This window comes from Anomaloglossus baeobatrachus, chromosome 7, assembly GCF_048569485.1.
Source record: "Anomaloglossus baeobatrachus isolate aAnoBae1 chromosome 7, aAnoBae1.hap1, whole genome shotgun sequence".
NCBI lineage: Eukaryota > Metazoa > Chordata > Amphibia > Anura > Aromobatidae > Anomaloglossus > Anomaloglossus baeobatrachus.
The window spans coordinates 110300669-110327598 of NC_134359.1; the positions used below are offsets into that span (position 1 = coordinate 110300669).

Genomic DNA, 26930 nt, shown 5'->3' on the forward strand with positions numbered 1-26930 from the left:
TGCAGGAGGAGGATGCTTACAGCGGGCGCACAACTCATGTGCCTGCCATTTTAGGAGATAAGGGGGATGGGGGGAATTTTGGCCACACCGGGGGACTGAGGGAGTACATTTCTGTCTCATCTAACAGGTTTGATCATGCCAGGTGGGAGAGAAATAATTTGGTACCGGCACTGCCATTTACTGTAGCATGATCGCCGTGATCGGGGACTGGGAAAAACGGCCTGGATTGTGATCTCCAGGGTCTCTGTTACCCTCAGAGGATTTGCCCAGGAGAAATTTTCCAACGCAGTGGGGGGGGGGGGTGGCGCAATTCACTTTTTCTGGTAAGGAATAAGTATCCTTAACTGTTGCCGTTTTAATACGTAAGGCCATCGTTAAGGGGTTAAACCTGCTAAGTGACATGGTTTTATATGCTTGAAAAAGACCTGAATAGGTCGAAACATTGCAGGTATGGCAGAATAAAGAACACTTTGGATGCTTTGACATATACTGTGACGCTGTCATTCTTCATTTTTACTCTTTCATAGTATCTGTCTGTCTCTATCCCTGTCTTTGTTTCTGTCACATTCTCTCTTTCTTTTTCCTACTCCAATGATTTGTCTTGGTCTTGCTCTCTTCTGTCTCTTCCTCACCTTCCCTCTACTTTTTCCTCCAATCTCATTTGCACCTGACTTGATTTTAGGCTGGAGTCACCCTAGCGTATGGCATCCTACGTGAGAGCATTGGATGCAATATGCTAATGAGCCGAGGCTCAGGCTCTGCTGCGAACGTGAGCCCAGTGTCAAGCGACTGTGATCCAGTCTTGCGATCAGATCACAGCTGTGTAAGAGACGGAGAGATTAATCTCTCGATCTCCTCTATTATCAGCCTGTGCGGCTATTACACTGCACTCGAATGACAACCGAGTGCAGTCCGCTGTTTCACTCGCACCCATAGACTTGTATGGGTGCGAGTGGTCCAAGACTCGCAGACAATTGAAGCATGCTGCAATTTTTTCCTCAGTCCGATTAGTGCTGAGGAAAAACTCACAGATCTGAGCTGCAGCATTGTCTAATATGGGGTCGAGTGTAATTCGAGATTTTCTCGCATTACACTCATGCGAATCATACATCAGTGTGAGTCTAGCCTTACTCAGATCAGGTTCACAGTGCGTCTGAGCAGCCAAAACAATGGATCTGGCCTACATGTGGATCAATATTAACATCCCAGGAAAGACCATGTGAAAGGGGTTAGGTTAATCCAGACTTCACAATTTTAAGAGATAAAAACAATTTGTACATGTTAGAAAAAAATAATCAAATAAAAGCATCCGTATGTTCACTGCATGGTTAGCAGAGAACAATGGATCATTAGACAATTTCTCCAGTGTATTAGAAATCTAGAATGTAATTATTTGATTTCCAACCGAATATGTAGGTGAATCAATGGAGCATCATCCACGATACAATGGCACCTTACAACCCTTAGAATAAAGGCTTTTGCTTACTGTGCAGTGCTGAACCAAAAGTCACAAGATGTAATGAATAGGCCATAAAAGGCCTCCTGACATCCCATGATTTAATAAATATGTTCGCTGTTGCTTTAAAATCTCAACATCATTTGTGAACATTATTTTAGCTGAGCAAGTGAAAAAGAGATCCCAAGGGAATTAAAAAAGCTGTTAATTAAATTACTTCATTTGCTGGGGAAATGAAGAGCCTATAAAATGTTTAACGCTTTGTCTGGACACATGAATTTGTGCATGTATTTTTTTAATCTATTTTACATTTTTTATTTAACCCCAATATTGGCAAAGATACACGATAATATTGTTGTATACCAATGAATTATATGTGCATAGAATATACAATGTGTACAGACTTTTTAAGAAAATTTGTATTTTGACCCTATCATGATTTTTATGCAGATTTTCCAACCCCAAACTGTATAAACTTGAATGCTCCTTGGATAAAGCAGCTCAGGTGATGTGTATTTGTGTAATGAGGCAGAGTGCGGCCTATTTGTGTAATGAGGCAGAGTGCGGCCTAAGGCTGGGTTCACATGTCATGTAGTCATTCGTTACCACAGATCCGTTAGGGATCCATTTGCAAAACAATTGTGCAAACACAACTTTTTTTTCCGTTGTTAAATAATGGATGTCTGCCTGATTCTATTTTAACATGTGGAATCTATGGACAAAGAATCCGTTAACAGATTGCTATTTATCGTCCGTTTGTAATAGATCCATTAAGAAAACAATGGATCCGATACAAATGCAAATACAACACATGGTGAAATAGCAATCCGTTAATGGATCCGTTGTCCATAGACCCCCTTGTTAAAAAAACGGATCCGGCAAAAACTAGTTGTCCAACACCTCTGTTCTAACGGATGACTACAGGATATGTGAACTTAAGCGGGCTTTACACGCTGCGACATCGCTAGCAATTGCTAGCGATGTCGAGCGCGATAGCACCCGCCCCCGTCGTACGGCCGATATGTGGTGATCGCTGCCGTAGCGAACATTATCACTACGGCAGCGTCACACACACATACCTGCTCTGCGACATCGCTGTGACCGGCGAACCGCCTCCTTTCTAAGGGCGCGGTTCGTTCAGCGTCACAGCGACGTCACAGCAGCGTCACTGAACCGCCGCCGCCGCCCTTTTCCGGTGGACGGAGGTAAGGTGATGGTTGTCGCTCCTGCGGTGTCACACACAGCGATATGTGGTGCCGCAGAAGCAACAAACCACATCGCTACTGGGAAGAAAACGATATTTTGTTTTAGAACGACCTCTCCATGACCACCGATTTTTCCCTCTTTTGCGATAGTTTACGGTCGCTCAGAGGAGTCACACGCTGCGATCTCGCTAATGAGGCCAGATGTGCATCACAACCACCGTGATCCCGACGATATTTCCTTAGCGATATTGCAGCGTGTAAAGCCCCCTTTAGTCTTAGAAGATCAACACCTTTTACCAAGGTGTGGACAATTAGGCAGCTTGTTTTCATCAGGCAAAAAGGTCCAAAAAAGAGATTTAATCTAGTTTGAAAAATGAAATTTTTTTAAACATCTTCCAGAGGGATGAAGCACTCTTATAATTGCTAAGATATTGGAGTGTGATCCCAGAACCATCAAAAGTTTTGTTGCAAATAATCTATAGGGTGTTGATAAAAGAAGCATATCAATGTGAGGCAAACAGGAAACCATTATCCTCCAGTTCTGTCATATTCCAGAACTGAAGCCTCCCTGGAGGGCCCAGAAATACAGTACAAGGTGTCCAGTGCTCAGAGACACAGCAGAGTTAAGGGCTGAGAACTGACCACCACTGAGCAAGACAGAAGTGGAAACGTCAAGACTGGGCCAAGAAATAACTGCAGACTAAAGATGAGCCACCCCCTTAGTGTTCGAGTTCGGTTCGGTTCGTCAAACGGCAGGTGTGTTCGGCGAACGTTCGACAAACACCTTCGAACCCCATTGAAAACAATGGCAGGCAAACACATACAAACACATAAAAAACACAAAAAAAAGTTTCAGCTTACCAGCGTAGAAGCCACAGGGCAAATCAGGAGGTGCACTGATCGATCCAGATGAGCCAGTTCTGGTATGAAGTACGTATACACAGAGTAAACTCCTTCTACGGTGTCCAAAAGTGAAACTATTCAGAAGTCCTTATAGGGCAAGGACATGTGACATACACAGCCAATGACACATGCCCTTGCTTGTGTGCAAAAAATGCACTTTGCTGTGTGTGTGTGTGATTGGCTGACAGCCTGGCCCGCCCCACTGTATGCGCGGTTAGGAAAAAAAATTGAGCTCGCCATTATTTCAGGAACCTCCGCTCCACCCCCCTCCCCCGCACACTATACACTGACTTTGGATATTATTATTAACACTAGAAGGTGGCCCGATTCTAACGCATCGGGTATTCTAGAATTTACGTATTGTGTAGTTAATGTATGATTTTTGTTATATATATATAGATGTTGTTGTGTGTAGTTGCCAGTGTTTGTGTAGGGCGCTGTAAATGTTCTGGGTGTTGTCTGGGTGGGGGTGTGTGAGAGCGGTGTTGTATGTGTGTTGCGTTGTGTGTGTTGCATTGTGTGTGTTGCGTTGTGTGTGTTGCGTTGTTTGTGGAGCGCTGTGTGTCTGCAGCGTTCTGTGTGTGTGGTGCTGGGTGCTATACATACCACAGGTAGGTCCTTCAGGTGCCATTTTACCCACCACTATATGATTTTTTTTTTCCCTGAGATTATTCTGGTGGTGTTACATACTGGTGTATTCAGGCCCTGATCTGGACCCAGAAAGGGAGTCTGTCAGCCTCACATGTGGACCCGGTCCCGACACGTGTTTCGCATGTGCTTCAATGGGAGACCGGAGGCATCGGCCTCCATAGACTTCAGGTCAGAGGCCACAACCTCCTCTGTCTCAAATAATTGATTAAGTTTATCCTGCCATGCCTTTTCACGTGACAGCTGATCCATATTGACACCCGGTCGTATCTCTGTGAAAAGACACAGGAAAACAATATTAGAAAAACAGAGACCAAGTAGAGCGGACCTCATATTTGTTGTAATATACATGGACCCCATATATATATAGATGTTGTTGTGTGTAGTTGCCAGTGTTTGTGTAGGGCGCTGTAAATGTTCTGGGTGTTGTCTGGGTGGGGGTGTGTGAGAGCGGTGTTGTATGTGTTGCGTTGTGTGTGTTGCGTTGTGTGTGTTGCGTTGCGTTGTTTGTGGAGCGCTGTGTGTCTGCAGCGTTCTGTGTGTATGGTGCTGTGTGTGTTGCGCGATTTGTGTGGGTGTGGAGTGCGTGTGTGTGTTTTGGGGGAGGTATGTTTTGTGCAGTGTGTGTGTTGCGCGGTATGTGCGTATATTTGTGTTTGTGTGTTGGGTGCTGTGTGTGTGCGGCGTTGTCTGTGTGTGGGTGTCTGTGTAGGGCGGTGTTTGTGGTTCCCAGTGTGTGTGTGGTGTGTTGTGTGGTGCGCGTGTGGCGGTGAGTGTGTTTTGGGGGGAGGTGTGCACCCCCATCGTGCTCCATCCCCCATGCTGCACACCCCCCATCGTGCTCCATCCCCCATGCTGCGCACCCCCCATCGTGCTCCATCCCCCATGCTGTGCACCCCCCATCGTTCACAACTGTGGTACAGTAGTTTTACTTAAAAAAACCATGATAAATACCCCTTCTTGTTCACAAGTTTTTCTATAATGAAGTGTCTTGCAGTGTCTTTAACTCTTTCACCGCTGCATGACACTTCATTATTGACCGCACTGGTGTATGCTGGTAACCATGATACGAAGCGCTTCCTATAGTTACGCGATGTTTATCATGGTTACCAGCGTACACCGGCTCCGTCACGATCCCAGCATCGCAAGGTTATGTCTGGGCTGGGGGAGTCGGGGCTTCGTTTGAATTTGGGGGAAGGGGCATGGCCGAGCGGTCGATGCCTGCGGAGGGTCGGGGCAAGCAGCCAATCCATGCGGGGGCGGGGGCCAGGCCGAGGCGAGCGGCCAATCCTTGGGGGGCGGGGCCAGGCCGAGCCCAGCGGCCAATACGACAGTTGTCACTTTTATGACACTTACGGTGACACTGTCACGTGACACAATTTTGGAGCAAGACAGACAGAATAAGGCAATTATATATATAGATTGCGCACATTGTGTAGTGTCCATGCGTATAATTCTGCATTGATTTGGCAGCACATGTGAATGTATTGTGACTGCAGAATTGATGCAGAATGTATGCGCACTGGATGTTTGCTCTGCCATTCAGCACGGCTCCATGCCCGCTAACAGCAGAAGGTACTTTCACATTTGCGTTGAACGGCATCCATCACAATGCGTTGTGTGACGCATGTGACGGATGCGTTGTAAATAGTGTGATATAAAGGCAACGGATTCCTGTGAAATAACGTGTTGTGTTAAGGCGAGAGAGGGATAGAGCCACCATCATCATCACCGCACACACCCCGGCACTTCCGCACTCATCATCATCCCCGCACACCCCCCGACACTACCGCCCCCATCATCATCCCCGTACACACCCTGGCACTACTGCACCCATCATCATCCCCGCACATACCCCGGCAGTACCGCCGCCATCATCATCCCCGCACACACCCCAGCACTACCGCACCCATCATCCCCGCACACACCCCGACACTACCGCACCCATCATCATTCCTGCACACACCCCGGCACTACCGCACTCATCATCATCCCCGCACACACGCAAGCACTGCCGCCCCATCATCATCCCCGCACACATGCAGGCACTACCGCACCCATTATCATCACCGCACACACCCCGGCAATAGCGCACTCATCATCATCCCCGCACACACCCCGGCACTACCGCACTCATCATCATCCCCACACACACGCAAGCACTACCGCCTCCATCATCATCACCGCACACACCCCGGCACTACCGCACTCATCATCATCCTCGCCAACACCTCGGCAGTACCACCCACATCATCATCCCCACACCCACCCCGGCACTACCGCACTCATCATCATCCCCCCACACACGCAAGCACTACCGCCTCCATCATCATCACCGCACACACCCCGGCACTACCGCACCCATCATAATCCCCGCACACACCCCGGCACTACCGCACTCATCATCATCCCTGCACACACATAGGCGCTGCCGCACCCATAATCATCACCGCACACACCCCGGCACTACCGCACTCATCATCATCCCCGCACACACCCCGACACTACCGTACTCATCATCACCGCACACACGCAAGCAGTACAGCCCCATCATCATCCCTGCACACACGCCGCCAATACCGCACTCATCATCATCCCCGCACACACCCCAACACTACCGCACTCATCATCACCGCACACACGCAAGCACTACCGCCCCCATCATCATCGCCGCGCACACCCCGGCACTACCGCACTCATCATCATCTCCACACACACGCAAGCACTACTGCCCCCATCATCATCCCCGCACACACGCAGGCACTACCGCACCCATTATCATCAATGCACACACCCCGGCACTACCGCACTCATCATCATCCCCGCACACACCCCGGCACTACCGCACTCATCATCATCCCCACACACACGCAAGCACTACCGCCTCCATCATCATCACCGCACACACTCCGGCACTACCGCACCCATCATCATCCCCGCACACACCCCGGCACTACCGCACTCATCATCATCCCCGCACACACCCCGGCAGTACCACCCGCATCATCATCCCCGCACCCACCCCGGCACTACCGCACATATCATCATCCCCCCACACACGCAAGCACTACCGCCTCCATCATTATCACCGCACACACCCCGGCACTATCGCACTCATCATAATCCCCGCACACACCCCGGCACTACCGCACTCATCATCATCCCCGCACACACCCCGACACTACCGCACTCATCATCACCGCACACACGCAAGCAGTACAGCCCCCATCATTATCCCTGCACACACCCCGGCACTACCACACCCATCATAATACCCGCACACACGCCGCCACTACCGCACTCATCATCATCCCCGCACACACCCCAACACTACCGCACTCATCATCACCGCACACACGCAAGCACTACCGCCCCCATCATCATCCCCGCACACACCCCGGCACTACCGCACTCATCATCATCCCCGCACACACGCAAGCACTACCTGAGTGAAGTCTCCGATGACACCTTGGCTCACTTCAGTTGCTAGGTGGAGCTGACACAGAGCGGTCGTATTCTACGGCGCTCCCTGTCAGCTTCATGTAGCAGAGCTGAAAGTGTCATGTGGATTACTTCGGACCTGGATGGGTGTTTAGGGATTAATAAGTGGTAAATGAGGGGTATTTTTGTCTTTTATTCCAAATAAAGGATTTTTCGGGTGTATGTGTTTATTTACTTTCACTTACAGGTTAATCATGGAAGGTATCTCTGGGAGACGCCTGCCATGATTAACCTAGGACTTAGTGGCAGCTATAAGCTGCCATTTAACTCCTTATTACCCCGATTGCCACCGCACCACGGCAATTCGGGATGAGCCGGGTAGAGTCCCGGACTGTCGCATCTAATGGATGCGGCAGTTCCGGCCAGCTGCTAGCTGATATTGTTAGGGTGGTGGGCTCCCCATAACGTGGCGCTGCCTATCCTGACAATACCAGCCTCCAGTCGTGTGGCTTTATCTTGGTTGGTATCAAAATTGGGGGGACCGCAGTTTTTGTTTTTTTTTTTAATTTATTTATTTATTTTACTGCACGATATAGACCCGCCCACCGGCGGCTGTGATTGGTTGCAGTGAAGCATCTGTCTTTCAGCGTTGGGGCGTGTCTGACTGCAATCAATCATGGGCGCCGGTGGGCGGGGAAAGCAGGGAATACGAGATAGAATAATGAGCGGCAGCCATTTTCAAAAGAGGAAAAGTTGCCGGAGCTTTGTGACAGCCATGCAGCTGATCAGTGAGTAGGAAAAAGAGAGGGATTGTGCTGGGGACGCAGGACACATGCAAATACGCAACGTGCGCACATAGCCTTACTGTAAAAAGCCACGCTTTTGGTGATCGAACCATTATCGAACGTTAGCTTGAACTGTCAAACGTGAAGCAAATCGTTCGAGTTCGTCGAACGTCTCGAACATTGCTCAAAACAACTCGAATTTGAAATTGGCGAACGGTTCGATTCGAAAATCGCTCATCTCTACTGCAGACAAATTTTCATAGGTTTTAGGACTGATGAGATGAAAATAACTCTTGACGGACCATATTGATGCGCCAATGGCTGGATTAGTAATGGGCACAGACCTCCACTTCGACTCAGACACCAGCAAGATGGAAGTGAGATATGGTTATGAGCTAGTATTATTACAGATGAGCTAGCTGGACTCTATCGGGTTGAAGATGGACTTAAAATCAACTCCCAAACCTACTACCAGTTTTTAGAAGACACTTTCTTTAAGCAGTGGTACAGGAACATGTCTATATCTTTCAAGAAAACCATGATTTTTATGCAGGACAATGCTCCATCGCATGCATCAAAGTCTCCACTGCTTGGCAGCCAGCAAAGTCCTTAAAGATGAAAGAATAATGACGTGACCCCTTCCTCACCTGACCTAAACCCTATTGACAAGACAACTTGTAGGGCCTTCAAAAACGGAAGATTTATGGTGAAAGAAAATAATCACCTCTCTGAGCAATGTTTGGGAGGCTTAAGCTGGTGCTGACTGACCAAAAAGTTAATCATCAACAGATTAAGAAATTGACTCCATGGATGGAAGGATGGAAGACTGGTATTGAAAAGAAGGGCACTGATCTTTTTTTTAATTTATATATATCAGCAATGTATTTTTGTACATTTTGAGCTGTTTGGTTATTGTTCTCAGTTTAACAGATACAAATAAACCATTAAGATGTAAATTTAGTTAAATTGCGAGACAAGTTGTAGTTTTGAACTACACCATTCATTTTACCACATAATGTACTGGGAAACAGGGAAAAAAATTACATAGGGGGGAGAAATTGTGACCCCCCCCCCACAATTATGAGAAGGTTTTACATTTTGTGGTTAAATAACCTTGCAATAAGATTCTTATCACTTAGATTATGGCGATACCAAACATGCCCAATTTTTTAAATATTTTAGTGGTGAAAAATAAATCAGGAGTTTGCAAAAATAAATTCTGGGGGTTGTGTTGCCATTTTCCAGCACCTGTAACATTTTTCCTTTTTCAGTTGATGGAGCTGTGTGATGGCTTTTTTTTGTTGGGCAAAACAACGTTTTACTTGATAACATTTTGTGATCGATATGACTTTTTGATCATTTGTTACAGCATTTTTTGTGATATTGCAGCGACCAAAAAAACATAATATTGACATTATTGGCCTTTTTTTGTTTACAGTGTTTAACGATCTGTAATTTTTATATTTTGATATACCAGACTGTTCTGAACGCAATGATATGTGTGGAGTTTTGTTTTTTTAATATTTTTATCTTTATTTTTAATGTGGCAAAAGGGGTATGATTTGAACTTTTATAGTTTTTTTTACTTTTTTTAAACATATATTTTACTTTTTAACTGTTCTTAGTAATCCAATTAGGTTACTTGAAGCTGCAATCGTCTGACCGCTTGTGCTATAAACAGCAATGCCATAGCATTTCTGCACATAGTGAAAATCACTGTCTCCTTTGAAGCCTGGCTAAAGGCAGGGTTTCAAAGGAGTGGTGCTCTATGACAAGCACGCTGGTCTTCAGCAGGCCCGCTGCTGGCATAGCAACCCATTGGCGACCCATAATCACATCATGGGCGCTCCGATGGGAATTTAAGATAGTGTGCCCCTTTGCCAGCACATTAAACCCTGCTGTTAGAGTTTTTGAGCGAAATTTAACAGGTTAACAATCGCAGGAGCTCCATCAGCCATGTCCCTTCTTCCTTCTCTTCACAATCTGGCTGTAGATCCCAACCTAATCAGCAATGTTGTCACGATGTTACTTTGGGATAGCGAGCTATAGGGGCCTCCTATGCTGTTCCCTTATGCTAGGGGACCCTAAGCTATTTCTCACGTCAAGATTACTAATGCATGCCAGAGATCCGTGTATTTCTATACTCCTGAGAAATACTATTCTAATACACCCCTCCCCCAGAGAGGGACGTGGCCAGATTGAAGTGATAAACAGATAAGGACAGACAAGGGAAAACCAAAACTTTGACACGCTGCACAAACACAGGAATAGACAAAGAGAGGTCAGGAGAAAGACAAGAGGAGGAGGGTAGTAACAAAAAGGCAACAAGTTTAAACTCCACAACTGTACATAGCAAAAGGTATCACACCAGATAGTTTGAATCAGACCAAGTAAGATAAACTATTGCTGACACTGATAGAATTGTCCAGCCAGCATATATAGGAGAGCAGATGTGCTTGGCTCCCCCACAACATGGGATCAAAGATGACTCACAAGCAGACCAACAGAGATTAACTCCTGTTAGCTTGACTATGAACTACCAATCTGTTGGTTGACACCTGAGTCAGCCTGCGCTGATTACAGACTGCAGAGAAGTTATCAGGCAGAGTGTCAGAATCAATAGTGTCAACAGAACCTGGTGCCACCATGACAGTAAGCCAAGATTGTGAAAATCTCCCTTTGACAAACATCTGCACCTGTGGGCAACAGTGATAGAGGAGACCATACAGCCACTATTACTTGGAGGCAAAGACACTGCCCAGTGATGTAGGGCCGGCCACTCTGAAGGATGGGTGTATGTGCTGTCCAGCAGCTCAGTAGGAATAATAAGCTACTCCTGTGGCCAAACTGACAGTACCCCACCTTACTTACTTTTAAATTGATGGCTTATCCTTAGGATAGGTCATTCCTGTCTGATCAGCCAGGGTCCAACACCCACCAACCCCATTTGATCCGCTGTCCTCGGTGCTGTTGGCGGTAGTAGGTGGCCAGAAATGCTCAGTTCCAGAGCTGCCCATATTCTGATAGCGGCCTCAGCCAGGAACTGCACCTCCACCTCCTATTGATTTGAATTGGAGGTGGATGTGCAGTACCCAGTCACAGTTGTTATCAGAATTGAGCATTTCCAAAGCCTGCTGCAACGCCAGTACTGAGAAGAGCTGATCGGCAGGGGTGCGGGGGTATCGGACCCCAACCGATCAGATAGTGATGACCTATCCTAAGGATAGCCATCAGTGTAAAAGTAGTGGACAACCTCTTTAAATTCCCAGCATACCACTGGAAGTTGTCAGCTATTTCTGGGATTAAACCCTATACTCTGATGCTTTTCCCCAGTTCTGTTTAACCAAAGCTTGACTTGGCTAATTCCTGAATATGTCATTCTGCATAAGCCCACTTGACTTTAACCCTGGCCCTTCTGACTTAGCTTTTGTGTGACCCTGTATCTGACACCTATTAATTTTACTCCAGTTTTACTGTCTGTTTTCCCCTTTGCCCTTAGTTTTGTCTCTCTAGATTCTAGCTTCCTTTTTTTTCTAAGGTTCACTCTATTACCAGCAGCTACTACTTGCAAGCAACCCAGGAATAACCGTTGCAAGTCCAGATCTCTGCCGAGAGGTTAAAGGGTGAAGGCTGGGGTTCCTTTCATATCTGATAGCACCAAGTCTGTTAAAAGTAGCCTTTTTGAGTTGATGGCCTTTGAAAAACTTTACAGTAAGACAAATTATTACTCCAGCTGCCTTGTCAATAGTAGGACAATAAGCATTACCCTCAGGGTAATCTCCACCCCTCAGCCATTTTCTAGCTGAAAATGGATCAGATCACTAAATTAACTCCTGTGTATTCTACAGGTGTCACGCTCTGACTGGCAACTGTCCGACACACGGTGTGACAGATGCGCACGGACCAATAACTGTCCGGCGCATGGCCAAATACACAGGTATCAACGGGAATAGTAAAGGGGAGGAGGACTCTATTGACAGGGGTTGGGGGATGGGCCACTTCCTGACACCTGTGTCTTATCCCTGAGCTCCCCTAATGTCCATATATGAGTCCTTCCCTTCAACGCCGTCACGCACCTATTCCCTTACTTTCCTTCCACTCATCCTGAATAGTGACAAGTCCCTTGAGTATGCTAGATGTCACCACTACAGTAACGACACAAAGGGGAAAGAGGACAAACAGGGGAACATAGACAAAAGGATATACAAACTTCAAGGCTGCAGCCAACTAGGCTCCAAAATGTAGCACTGAAACTGCTAAGCTTCAGCAGCTCCTAGAAAGCTGCTCCTACCTCTACAGTGGTCAGAAACAGAATGCTGAAAAATTGCAGGGACATTGGTCAGGTCAAAAGTCATCGCCAGGTTCTTGAAGGGACCCTCTTGCATGTTGAATGCCATCTCCCACTCATCCCCCTGTCAGACCCAAATAAGATTATAAGCCCCCCTAAGATATAGTTTGGAGAGCCAATATGGGTCACAAAACCGTAATCTGGTTAAGCTCCCGGAAATCCAGACACGGACGCAGACCACCATCCTTCTTTTTGACAATGAAGAAACCCACAGCCACAGGGGACAAACATGGCCTAATGTGACCATTAGTCAAACTCTCCATTATGTATTTCTTGAGAGCTTGTCTCTCGGGACTGGACAAATTGTACAGGCTGCACTTGGGCAACTTGGAAATACCACCTGCACCACCCCCCACCCTGAACTCTGTCTGGTGCTGTCAAAGAGCAGTCCAAACAGCAGAATAGCGTTAGTTTAACATTTCACAAGTCACTTTCGACATAGGAGCTGTTTTTACATCTCTTCACTAAGACTATGTTCACACACTGCATCTTTTCTAACCACAAAGATGCAGCATTTTTGGCCCCAAAAAACGCACAAAAAACCGCACCCGCGGCAAAAAAGCATGCGTTTTGGAAGCGTTTTTACCGTATTTTACTCATTGCATTTTTTAAGTCAAATCTATTCACTGGAAAGGCTGAAAAAACACTGGATGAATGCAAAAAGAATTGACATGCAGCATCTTCAAAAACGCAGCCAAGATGCAGCCAAAAAAGATGCACTGTGCTGACAGCAAAATAGAAATCTCATAGACTTTACTGGGAGAAGGTAATGCATGCATTTAGGTCCATCTTTGTGACCTCAAAAAATGCACCAAAAACGCAGTAAAAGATGCCCCATAGAATAAATGGAGTATATCTATACATACAGTATGTTCTGTACAGAAGATTCAACAAGAGTCTGTAGAGGCCCCTGGTGGCTGGTGGTTAGTACTGCAGGCAACTAATGTTCTCAATGTTCATTACATTGTTATGAAACAGAACAGCAGTTGTAAACTGAATGTTAGTATATGGAAACAGTTAATGGTGGGTGCCCGTCAGCTGCATATTACTTCACCCATATGCTCTGAGTCTCACAGATCGTACATTTTCTGCATCCTGTTTGTTTATGAAGCGGACAGTACACAGATGTGTGTACAACGAATGCATGAATAAAGCTTTAGGCCCCCCCCCTCACATGTCCCTTTCACTGGTGCATGTATGTGGTGTCCATTTTCACACGTACCGGAGACACATTCACGTGCATACTAATTAGAATCAATGGGGATCTTCACACCTCCGTGTTTTCACACGGACCGTTTATCCATGTGAACCACTTGCGTGTCCGTGTGATCTGCATGGAGACGTGTCCATTTTTTACAGGAGCACGGATAAAATGAGGCTATCACACGGATGGCATCCGTGTGACATGCATGTGGCACGTACCAGAATAAAAGGATGATACTGAAATGAATGGTTTTTTTATGTTTACAAGATATGCATAGACAGACAGATAGATAACTAGATAGATAGATAACTAGATAGATAGATACATTGCTTGTACAGCTATTTAGCTGAATTATTAAACAATTTAAGGAAAAAAATGATGTGGGCTCCCCCCAATTTTTCATAAGCAGCACAGGTACATCAGCTGCAGGCTGCAACCCTCAGATGCCTGCTTTACCTTGACTGGTTATAAAAAAATAGAGGGATCCCATCCTTTTTTTTTAATTTATTTAAAGAATTTTAAAAACGATGTGGGGTCCCCCCTATTTTTCATAACCAGCCAAGGTACAACAGACAGTTGGGGGCTGGTATTATGAGAGTGGGAAGGCCCATGGTTATTTGGCCTTTCCCAGCTTAAAAGAGCAGTCGCAGCTGCGCCAAAAGTGGTGCATCCATTAGATGCACCAATTCTGGTGCTCAACCTGGCTCTTCCTATTGCCCTGGTGCTATTGGGGTAATGGTTTTAGGGGTTGATGCGAGCTGTGAATTGACAGCTGGCATCAAGCCCTGATGTTAGTAATGGGTGGGTGTCTATCAGACACCCCCATTTCTAACCCAGAAGATGTAAACAGAAAAAAAACACGCAAAAAATATTTTATTTAAAAAAACACCTCCCCCCCCGACTCTAGCCCTCATTCTTCAGTTTATTAAAAAAAAATAAAAAAAGCTTTGAAGTGCTGACATAATCCAGCATCCACTGCTGGCTGTGACCTGGCTGCTCACAGGAACGTCAGACACGCACACATGAACAGCACATGGATAGCACACGGATGACACATGGATAACACACGTACAAACGGATGGACAAAATGGATTTTGCAATACGTGTTTTTTCCACGGACGTGTTTAGGGGGCCTTGAAGGCTGAAATATGCAGCAAGTCTGTAGCATTTCTATGGTGAAAGCCTGGATTTCACTTGACTTTCTGCTTCTGAAGTTTCACAGTGGACTCACACAGGCACATACTTTTGTACTACATGTGAATTTATTAATATACAGTCATATGAAAAAGTTTGGGCACCCCTATTAATGTTAACCTTTTTTCCTTATAACAATTTTGGTTTTTGCAACAGCTATTTCAGTTTCATATATCTAATAACTGATGGACTGAGTAATATTTCTGGATTGAAATGAGGTTTATTGTACTAACAGAAAATGTGCAATCCGCATTTAAACAAAATTTGACTGGTACAAAAGTATGGGCACCCTTATCAATTTCTTGATTTGAACACTCCTAACTACTTTTTACTGACTTACTAAAGCACTAAATTGGTTTTGTACCTCATTGAGCTTTGAACTTCATAGGCAGGTGTATCCAATCATGAGAAAAGGTATTTAAGGTGGCCACTTGCAAGTTGTTCTCCTATTTGAATCTCCTATGAAGAGTGGCATCATGGGCTCCTCAAAACAACTCTCAAATGATCTGAGAACAAAGATTATTCAACATAGTTGTTCAGGGGAAGGATACAAAAAGTTGTCTCAGAGATTTAAACTGTCAGTTTCCACTGTGAGGAACATAGTAAGGAAATGGAAGAACACAGGTACAGTTCTTGTTAAGCCCAGAAGTGGCCGGCCAAGAAAAATATCAGAAAGGCAGAGAAGAAGAATGGTGAGAACAGTCAAGGACAATTCACAGACCACCTCCAAAGACCTGCAGCATCATCTTGCTGCAGATGGTGTCAATGTGCATCGGTCAGCAATGCAGCGCATGTTGCACAAGGAGAAGCTGTATGGGAGAGTGATGCGAAAGAAGCCGTTTCTGCAAGCACGCCACAAACAGAGTCGCCTGAGGTATGCAAAAGCACATTTGGACAAGCCAGTTACATTTTGGAAGAAGGTCCTGTGGACTGATGAAACAAAGATTGAGTTGTTTGGTCATACAAAAAGGCGTTATGCATGGAGGCAAAAAAACACGGCATTCCAAGAAAAGCACTTGCTACCCACAGTAAAATTTGGTGGAGGTTCCATCATGCTTTGGGGCTGTGTGGCCAATGCCGGCACAGGGAATCTTGTTAAAGTTGAGGGTCGCATGGATTCAACTCAATGTCAGCAGATTCTTGACAATAATGTGCAAGAATCAGTGACGAAGTTGAAGTTACGCAGAGGATGGATATTGCAGCAAGACAATGATCCAAAATACCGCTCCAAATCTTCTCAGGCATTCATGCAGAGGAACAATTACAATGTTCTGGAATGGCCATCCCAGTCCCCAGACCTGAATATCATTGAGCATCTGTGTGATGATTTGAAGCATGCTGTCCATGCTCGGCGACCATCAAACTTAACTGAACTGGAATTGTTTTGTAAACAGGAATGGTCAAATATACCTTCATCCAGGATCCAGGAACTCATTAAAAGCTACAGGAAGAGACTAGAGACTGTGATTTTTGCAAAAGGAGGATCTACAAAATATTAATGTCACTTTTATGTTGAGGTGCCCATACTTTTGCACCCGTCAAATTTTGTTTAAATGCGGATTGCACATTTTCTGTTAGTACAATAAACCTCATTTCAATCCAGAAATATTACTCAGTCCATCAGTTATTAGATATATGAAACTGAAATACCAAATTGTTATAAAGAAAAAAGGTTAACATTAATAGGGGTGCCCAAACCTTTTCATATGACTGTAGATCTGACTAAAATGTGCACAGCCTAATTAACCCATGTGGGCTGCAATAGACAGAGAATCCCTTCTTCTTCTTCCCTTTTGTCTTTCCACAAGTAATAGAGGGTTTTGTATGATTAAAAATATGTACTGCATTTATGCATATTTTTTAATGGAACATATGTTAATGTACTAGTTATGAAATCAATCATGTTGTATAATTCTACCCTTTATGTAGGTACGGCTGTTGTATCTTCTTGTGTGGAAGGCTTCTCATGCATCGACCATTCCCAACATGATGGTGTACACCCCTGTCTTGGAGCTATCGACCTTGTACCGATCTATCCTTTATCAGGAGTTACATTGGAACAATGTGGTCAAATTGCAAGAGGTATGTCCTCATCAATGGTTATGCCACGTAAAGGATTTTGAACTGATCATCAGTACCTGGCAGCAGCCACTAAACAGTGTTCACACATGTAGAGTTCAACTTTGTACACATCCATCTGTGGCTGGAGCTGCTAGCAGCTGAATGATAGTGGTACTGGTGTCGGACCCCCACCAATCTGATATTGATACCTAGCCTAATGATAGGTCATCAATATTATACAAGTGGAATGGAAACCCATTTTAAGGATGTGTTTAATTATATATTTTTATATAACACCACACAACAAAATCCACTATTCAGCTCTAATGGCAGTGTCTTTTTTCCAATATATAACTAAACAATAGGATAAAGAGTTGCACACCAGTCACAATGTATAGGGGAATAATGAAAAGCAGAACTGCTATGGGAATACTACACTGAAAAATACAATGGACTATCTGAAAAAAGGGAAAAACGTGAAAATGGTATCTGCATAACTGCTATGAATAATAGGAATGAGAGATATTTAGCCATTGTATTGATCAATGCAAAGGAGCCCCAAAACCAAACGCCAAGGTAATCTCTATTTTTGGGGTCCCTAAGCTCTATGTAACCTCACCTGCAGTTAAAAAACTTGCTCTGTATGGGAAGCAAAGGACCAAGCTATATACAGTTAGGTCCAGAAATATTTGGACAGTGACACAAGTTTTGTTATTTTAGCTGTTTACAAAAACATGTTCAGAAATACAATTATATATATAATATGGGCTGAAAGTGCACACTCCCAGCTGCAATATGAGAGTTTTCACATCCAAATCGGAGAAAGGGTTTAGGAATCATAGCTCTGTAATGCATAGCCTCCTCTTTTTCAAGGGACCAAAAGTAATTGGACAAGGGACTCTAAGGGCTGCAATTAACTCTGAAGGCGTCTCCCTCGTTAACCTGTAATCAATGAAGTAGTTAAAAGGTCTGGGGTTGATTACAGGTGTGTGGTTTTGTATTTGGAAGCTGTTGCTGTGACCAGACAACATGCGGTCTAAGGAACTCTCAATTGAGGTGAAGCAGAACATCCTGAGGCTGAAAAAAAAGAAAAAATCCATCAGAGAGATAGCAGACATGCTTGGAGTAGCAAAATCAACAGTCGGGTACATTCTGAGAAAAAAGGAATTGACTGGTGAGCTTGGGAACTCAAAAAGGCATGGGCGTCCACGGATGACAACAGTGGTGGATGATCATCGCATACTTTCTTTGGTGAAGAAGAACCCGTTCACAACATCAACTGAAGTCCAGAACACTCTCAGTGAAGTAGGTGTATCTGTCTCTAAGTCAACAGTAAAGAGAAGACTCCATGAAAGTAAATACAAAGGGTTCACATCTAGATGCAAACCATTCATCAATTCCAAAAATAGACAGGCCAGAGTTAAATTTGCTGAAAAACACCTCATGAAGCCAGCTCAGTTCTGGAAAAGTATTTTATGGACAGATGAGACAAAGATCAACCTGTACCAGAATGATGGGAAGAAAAAAGTTTGGAGAAGAAAGGAAGAAAGGGAACGGCACATGATCCAAGGCACACCACATCCTCTGTAAAACATGGTGGAGGCAACGTGATGGCATGGGCATGCATGGCTTTCAATGGCACTGGGTCACTTGTGTTTATTGATGACATAACAGCAGACAAGAGTAGCCGGATGAATTCTGAAGTGTACCGGGATATACTTTCAGCCCAGATTCAGCCAAATGCCGCAAAGTTGATCGGACGGCGCTTCATAGTACAGATGGACAATGACCCCAAGCATACAGCCAAAGCTACCCAGGAGTTCATGAGTGCAAAAAAGTGGAACATTCTGCAATGGCCAAGTCAATCACCAGATCTTAACCCAATTGAGCATGCATTTCACTTGCTCAAATCCAGACTTAAGACGGAAAGACCCACAAACAAGCAAGACCTGACGGCTGCGGCTGTAAAGGCCTGGCAAAGCATTAAGAAGGAGGAAACCCAGCGTTTGGTGATGTCCATCGGTTCCAGACTTAAGGCAGTGATTGCCTCCAAAGGATTCGCAACAAAATATTGAAAATAAAAATATTTTGTTTGGGTTTGGTTTATTTGTCCAATTACTTTTGACCTCCTAAAATGTGGAGTGTTTGTAAAGAAATGTGTACAATTCCTACAATTTCTATCAGATATTTTTGTTCAAACCTTCAAATTAAACGTTACAATCTGCACTTGAATTCTGTTGTAGAGGTTTCATTTCAAATCCAATGTGGTGGCATGCAGAGGCCAACTCGCGAAAATTGTGTCACTGTCCAAATATTTCTGGACCTAACTGTATCCTCCTTTGCATTGATCAATACAATGGCTAAATATCTCTCATTCCTATTATTCATAGCAGTTATGCAAATACCATTTTCATTTTTTTCACTTCTTTTTTCAGATAACCTATTATATTTTTCAGTCTAGTGTTCCCATAGCAGTTCTGCTTTTCATTATTCCCCTATACATTGTGACTGGTGTGCAACTTTTTATCATATTGTTTAGTTGTATATTTTTGAGTTTTGCACCCTGTTCACACCATTGGTGTTCCAGACGTATATTCTTTAACCCTCCGTCACATACAATAGGCCTGACAGGCACATCTCTTTTACTTTCATTTCTCCTTCCTCACCAGATTGTGAGGAAACCCACTCCTTCCAGGTAGTCTCCTGTCTCTAGCAGCTCTGTGAAACCTCATACCACAGTTGGATTGCAGAGCTTCAGGAGGACAGATATAACTGCGCTAATCTCTCAGGCTCATTGTATGTGAACACGTCACACTCAATAAGGTTGGTATTTTATGTTTTTATTCATCACATGCTCTGCAAGTGTAATTTTTCTGGGGAAACTTCAGGATCTAATTCTGATTGAATATGTGTTTAATAGTACTTAAGGTACCTTAAAATTAGGTTTGTTTCCATAAATTTTCTTTGTAGAGTTTTTTGACAGAGTCGAACTGGGGACTATTTGGCGGGAGTTTTGAAATGTTTGTATTTCAGAGTTATTAGTTTTATGTTAAGTAAATGGGGTTTTTTTGCACCTGATAATGTGTAGTTTCTTTTATTACATCCCTATGAAGGTCACTGATCACTTTTAGAGCACTGAAATTGCAAACATTAGATATTATAGGTATTTTTCTAGCCTGCGCCTGACAGTCACATTGTATGTGAACTCGTTAGAACCAATATTGTATGTGACGGAGGGTTAATTTGTTGCAATATAGGTAGCAGACAGAAGAGGTCGGACACCCTGCCTATTGTTTTCGGTTGCCTCGCCCAAAATAATCTAATTTTAGCTACAATACATGGCAATAGGTTTAACTAAAGAGAAGAAAAAATGTCCAGCTTCCGGAATATTAGTAAAACTGCTGCAATTTTATTTAAGGACGTGAAAATTGACACAATGACAAAAATAGGGAGCCCATATGTGGCATAAGGCTATGCGTTTCGAACGCTGCCTGCGTTCTTTGTCAAGCCTGCTTGACAAAGAACGCAGGCAGTGTTCGAAACGCATAGCCTTATGCCACATACAGTTAGGTCCAGAAATTTGGACAGTGACACAATTTTCGCGAGTTGGGCTCTGCATGCCACCACATTGGATTTGAAATGAAACCTCAACAACAGAATTCAAGTGCAGATTGTAACGTTTAATTTGAAGGTTTGAACAAAAATATCTGATAGAAATTGTAGGAATTGTACACATTTCTTTACAAACACTCCACATTTTAGGAGGTCAAAAGTAATTGGACAAATAAACCAAACCCAAACAAAATATTTTTATTTTCAATATTTTGTTGCGAATCCTTTGGAGGCAATCACTGCCTTAAGTCTGGAACCCATGGACATCACCAAACGCTGGGTTTCCTCCTTCTTAATGCTTTGCCAGGCCTTTACAGCCGCAGCCTTCAGGTCTTGCTTGTTTGTGGGTCTTTCCGTCTTAAGTCTGGATTTCAGCAAGTGAAATGCATGCTCAATTGGGTTAAGATCTGGTGATTGACTTGGCCATTGCAGAATGTTCCACTTTTTTGCACTCATGAACTCCTGGGTAGCTTTGGCTGTATGCTTGGGGTCATTGTCCATCTGTACTATGAAGCGCCGTCCGATCAACTTTGCGGCATTTGGCTGAATCTGGGCTGAAAATATATCCCGGTACACTTCAGAATTCATTCGGCTACTCTTGTCTGCTGTTATGTCATCAATAAACAAAAGTGACCCAGTGCCATTGAAAGCCATGCATGCCCATGCCATCACGTTGCCTCCACCATGTTTTACAGAGGATGTGGTGTGCCTTGGATCATGTGCCGTTCCCTTTCTTCTCCAAACTTTTTTCTTCCCATCATTCTGGTACAGGTTGATCTTTGTCTCATCTGTCCATAGAATACTTTTCCAGAACTGAGCTGGCTTCATGAGGTGTTTTTCAGCAAATTTAACTCTGGCCTGTCTTTTTTTGGAATTGATGAATGGTTTGCCTCTAGATGTGAACCCTTTGTATTTACTTTCATGGAGTCTTCTCTTTACTGTTGACTTAGAGACAGATACACCTACTTCACTGAGAGTGTTCTGGACTTCAGTTGATGTTGTGAACGGGTTCTTCTTCACCAAAGAAAGTATGCGGCGATCATCCACCACTGTTGTCATCCGTGGACGCCCAGGCCTTTTTGAGTTCCCAAGCTCACCAGTCAATTCCTTTTTTCTCAGAATGTACCCGACTGTTGATTTTGCTACTCCAAGCATGTCTACTATCTCTCTGATGGATTTTTTCTTTTTTTTCAGCCTCAGGATGTTCTGCTTCACCTCAATTGAGAGTTCCTTAGACCGCATGTTGTCTGGTCACAGCAACAGCTTCCAAATGCAAAACCACACACCTGTAATCAACCCCAGACCTTTTAACTACTTCATTGATTACAGGTTAACGAGGGAGACGCCTTCAGAGTTAATTGCAGCCCTTGGAGTCCCTTGTCCAATTACTTTTGGTCCCTTGAAAAAGAGGAGGCTATGCATTACAGAGCTATGATTCCTAAACCCTTTCTCCGATTTGGATGTGAAAACTCTCATATTGCAGCTGGGAGTGTGCACTTTCAGCCCATATTATATATATAATTGTATTTCTGAACATGTTTTTGTAAACAGCTAAAATAACAAAACTTGTGTCACTGTCCAAATATTTCTGGCCCTGACTGTATGGGCTCCTTATTTTTGTCATTGTGTCAATTTTCACGTCCTTAAATAAAATTGCAGCAGTTTTACTAATATTCCGGAAGCTGGACATTTTTTCTTCTCTTTCATTGGACCCTTGCACTGTCAGAGTGTATCCGTGCATGCCGGACTTTGCCCCAGTAGAGCTGGATCACCTGGTTTCCTCCAATAGGTTTAACTCAATGCATTGGCTTCATCTTAGCGTCCAATTGTACAGGCCGGTAATCCGCAAATGAGCCTTCTTTATAGCGGACACTCCTCATCATCCTACCATGTTAACATGCCATTGATGAGTCATAGAAGGAGCAAAATGTTATTTCTTCAGTTGATCATATTGTTTATGCCCTCATGAAAATTATCACTGTCGGCAGCATATCTCCCTCTATAAACAGGGAATGTGCTGCCGACAACAGGCATGCTATATGATGAGAAAATTATTATTTATTTATTTTTAAAGCCCAATTGATTCCACGGTACTGTACATGATAAAGGGGTTACATCCAAAATACAGATATAAATTATAGTGAACAAACTAACAATGACACTGTGGTACAGAGGGGAGAGGGCCCTGCCCTTGTGGGCTTACATTCTATAGGAAAATGGGGAAAGAAACAGTAGATTAGGGGGCGTTGCGGCAGGTTTAGTGGTTGTGAGGTGGGTTATTGTGTCATGCACGCAGGTGTGGACCCACTGTGCCACAGGATCGGTCTCACCCTGGAGAGGCGTAACTAAGCAACTACCTGGTTCATCACTAGAGCCTCTGATGGTGAGAATAGGCTTTGTGCTGAAAGTAACCGCCAGCTACCACTTCAGGGGAATTCTTGGCACAGTAGCAGCTGGCCCCAGGTGTCAGGAGTGCTGGTACAGATGCAGTTGCAGGCAGGACTGCTGATACAGGCAGGCAGGCTGGTGCAGACAGCCAGGCTCGTACAAGCGGGAACACTGGTGCAGACAGCCAGGCTCGTACAAGCGGGTAGACTGGTGCAGGCGGACAGGTATACCAGACAAGTACTGGAACATAGGAACAGGTTAGCGGGAATAGGATACGGGCACAGGATATGGACACTAATGCGGGATACAAAACATAGGTACAGGATATGAGGTCAGATTACAAACAGTAATATAGGGTCAGGAACCTTGTTGCAAAGACACCTCCCTAAGAGGTTCCCTAAATACTTAATGCTTCCCTGCTATAGGCTGGAGGCATGACCTAATTGAGCATGCTGCTCCTTTAAGAAATTGGGTACGCACGCGTGCGCCCTGGGAGCAGAAGGCAGCAACGGGAGCAGGAGCTGCAGTGTAGACAGGAGCCTCAGGGAGGACAAGAGCTACAGCTGGAATAGAATATCATGGACAGTGAGAGTGGTAGCGTCCCTGTCGGGAGGAGGAAGTGGCGCAGTTCAGGGGTGCCACTGCTGAAGGTGTAACAGTTTGCAAGCTATAAGCTTTCTTGACAACATACATTTTAATATTTTGTCTGAAAGTTCCATATTTGGTGGATAAAATCGGATGTGTTGGGGTTCATAATTACAGAGTTTGGGGGATACTTAGGAGACGTTTTGGAGGTGATACGGTGAGCAACGTATAAGTGTGGAGGAGAGAAGAAGGTCTTGGCAGGATGTTAGTTAGTTGAATTGGATAAGTTGAGGAATAGGGAGCTAAAGAAGGGATTTGCAGAGGGGAGAAGCAGAGAGGTAGTGAAGAGAGAGATAGATTAGTCGGGCAGCAGAGTTAAGGATGGGCTGGAGAGGAGAGAGAGTGTTAGAAGGGGGGCCACAGAGGACGATATTTCACTAGTCAAGGCAGGAGATGATGAGGGCATGCACTAAGAATTTAGTGGATTCAGGGTTGAGGAAAATGTTTGCGTTGAAGGCAGCAGGAGGTGGCAAGAGCTTGGATATGCCGTTTGAAGCAAAGGGCAGAGTTGAGGGTTGCTCCAAGACAGCGGACTTTTGGTACAGGAAAAAAAACATAATGTAATTTATTGTGATAGATAGGTCAGGTAGGGGAATTAAGTGAGATGGAGGAAGGATGATGATGTCACTTTTGTCCTTATTGAGCTTTAGAAAGTGTGACGCCTGCCTGGAGCCACGGACTCAGGATCGGTGAAACAGGTGAATAGAAGCAACCGTCCACAAAGCTGGAACCCATACCTCGCAACCCTTTAACCCCTATACAGGGATTTGGAATTACGACAGGGCCCAGGTGATCGCTGTCCGCGGAAGACTGCGGTCCTGAGAAGAGCAGTAACCAAGCAGGGTCCAATCCAGAAGGTAGAATAGGGACAAAATTCGTCAGGCGGGAGAGTGGTCAGATATCAGGCTAAGGGTCAAAACCAGAATTAGCAGCGAAGTACAGAAACTGCAGGCGGGTAAACAATATAAGGGTCAAAACCGGAGCTAGCAGTGAAGAGCGAAGTACAGGAACGGCAGGCAGAAGAATGGTCAGGTAGTCAAGCTAAGGTCAATACACGGGAATACAAACAAACAGCAAGGAACCATAGTCTAGCAGGGAATTACAGGGCTATATCTGGCACGTGCTAGCAGAAGGGAGAAAGCATAAGAGGGGTGTCGTGCCTTCCCATTGGTCCCAGCTGAAAAGTAGCTACTCCAGCCGGAAGGCACACACCACAACAGTCAACTAGTGGTACTGCAGGTCCTAGTGAAACCCAGCCTAATAGTTGAGCGGAGCCTGCACCCAGCCGAGCCACTGACTGCTCCCTCGTCCTCAGCGCCGCCCACAGTGATTGAAGCAGAAGTCGACTCCAGTGGAGATGTGACAGAAAGTATGATGAAAGGGAGGGTATGGCTGATAGACACTCTGGGATTCTGGAAAGCAGAGAGGTAACATCTGGGTCAGAGAGGTAGATCTGAGTGTCATCCACGTTGGACTTTATGAGTTGTCACAGGACAAAAGTATAGATTGAAAAGAGTAGGTGTCCCAACACAGCCTTGAGAGATACCAACAGATAGTGGGCAGGATGAGGAGGTAGTATGGGAGTAAGAGACACTAAATGTGTAGTTGGAAAGGTATGAGGAGATCTAGGAGAGGGCACAGTCTTTAACGCCATGGGTAGAAAGGAGTAGGAGGAAATGGTCGACTGTGTCGAAGGCAGAGGACAGGTGTAGAAACAGAAGTATAGAGACTTGTCTGTTATCTTTGGCAGTCATTTGTTAGTATTTTTGGTTAGGGCAGTTTCGGTTGAATGGTGGGGACAGAATCTGGATTTTAGATTGTCAAAGTGAGTTAAATGATAGGTGGAAGGAAAGGTCAGGATAAACATTTTCTTTGAGAAGTTTGGAGGTCAACGGGATCAGTGATATGGAATGATAGCTGGACGTAGAGATTCAAGGATGGCTTTTTCAGGATAGACGTGATTGTTACATGTTTGAAAGCAGAAGGGAAGGTGCTACAAATTAACAATAGGTTGAAGAGATGGGTTGGGGCCGGTGTAAGGATGGTGGTGAGGTTGCAGAGGAAGGGGTATGGAATAGGGTCAAGGGCACAAATGGTGAAGTGAGGTTTGGAGAGAAGATGAGTAAGCTCTCCTCCAGTAATAGTGGGGAAGAAGCTTATCGGTAATGGGCAGTGAACTGTTATACATAGGTGTTGAAGTGGTTGACCTATAAAGACTTGCCTTGTTTGGTCAATCTTGTTTTCAAAATGTGTGGCAATGTCTTCTGCAGAAATGAGGTAGGTTGGAGGAGTTAATGGTCGCTGTTGGAGGGAGTTAAAAGTGTTGAATAACTGTTTGGGTTTGTGGAACAAATAAGACGGAAGGGTTGTGAAGTCCTGTTTAGCAGAGGTGAACTCCGGCTTGTATGTGAAAGTTGCTTGTTTGGATATGGTGAAGTCTTCTAGCGAGTGTGTTTTCTTCCAGTGCGGCTCCACAACTTTGGACACCTGCCAAAGCTTTTTTGTGAGGTTGTTGTGCCAGGGTTGTCGATTGAAGTTTGGCACTTTAGCATGAACAAAAGGGGTGACCGAGTCAATAGGTGATGCAAGTGTGGTGTTGTAGAAAACGGTGGCACTGACTTTGTCGTGGAGTGAAGATATGGTGGACAGTGGTAAAATAGTCAAAGAATGTGTGAATATTCAGGTGTGTGAGGTTTCTGGTGAGGTGCGGTAGTTGCTCTAGTGTAGGCGAGAAGGACAGGGATGAGAAAAAGGAGTAAATGATGATCAGACAGGGAGAGAGGTGAGGTTAGATAGGGAGCAGAGGAAGGCCAAAATAAGGTCTAATGTATAGCCGTGTGTGATTGTGGAGGACCACTGAGATAGATAAAAAGATGAAACAAACAACATGAGTTTTTAGGCTGCCGACTGGCAGGTGTCGGTGGGGATGTTAAAATCACCCATGATTATTGTGGGAATGTCAGCAGAGTACAAGTGTAGAAGCCACGTGGAGAAGTGGTCAGTAAATGCAGTGGCAGAGCCCGGGGATCGGTACTGATCA

General features: G+C 44.7%; 1 protein-coding gene across 7 annotated transcripts in view; it reads left to right on the forward strand.

Moving 5' to 3' along the window:
* Positions 1-26930, forward strand: part of FTCDNL1 (formiminotransferase cyclodeaminase N-terminal like) — a 116041-nt gene that overhangs the window by 49566 nt on the left and 39545 nt on the right. For 6 of the 7 annotated variants that reach the window (XR_012724736.1, XM_075317586.1, XM_075317589.1 and 3 more), the window contains one exon: positions 17114-17266. Coding sequence is in view for 6 of the 7 variants with exons in the window: in XM_075317586.1 (XP_075173701.1) it covers positions 17114-17266 (153 nt within the window). In the remaining variant the exon portion in view is untranslated. Of the gene's footprint in view, positions 1-17113; positions 17267-19914; positions 20059-26930 lie in introns of those variants that run through there. The other variant, XM_075317592.1, reaches the window with a different exon arrangement.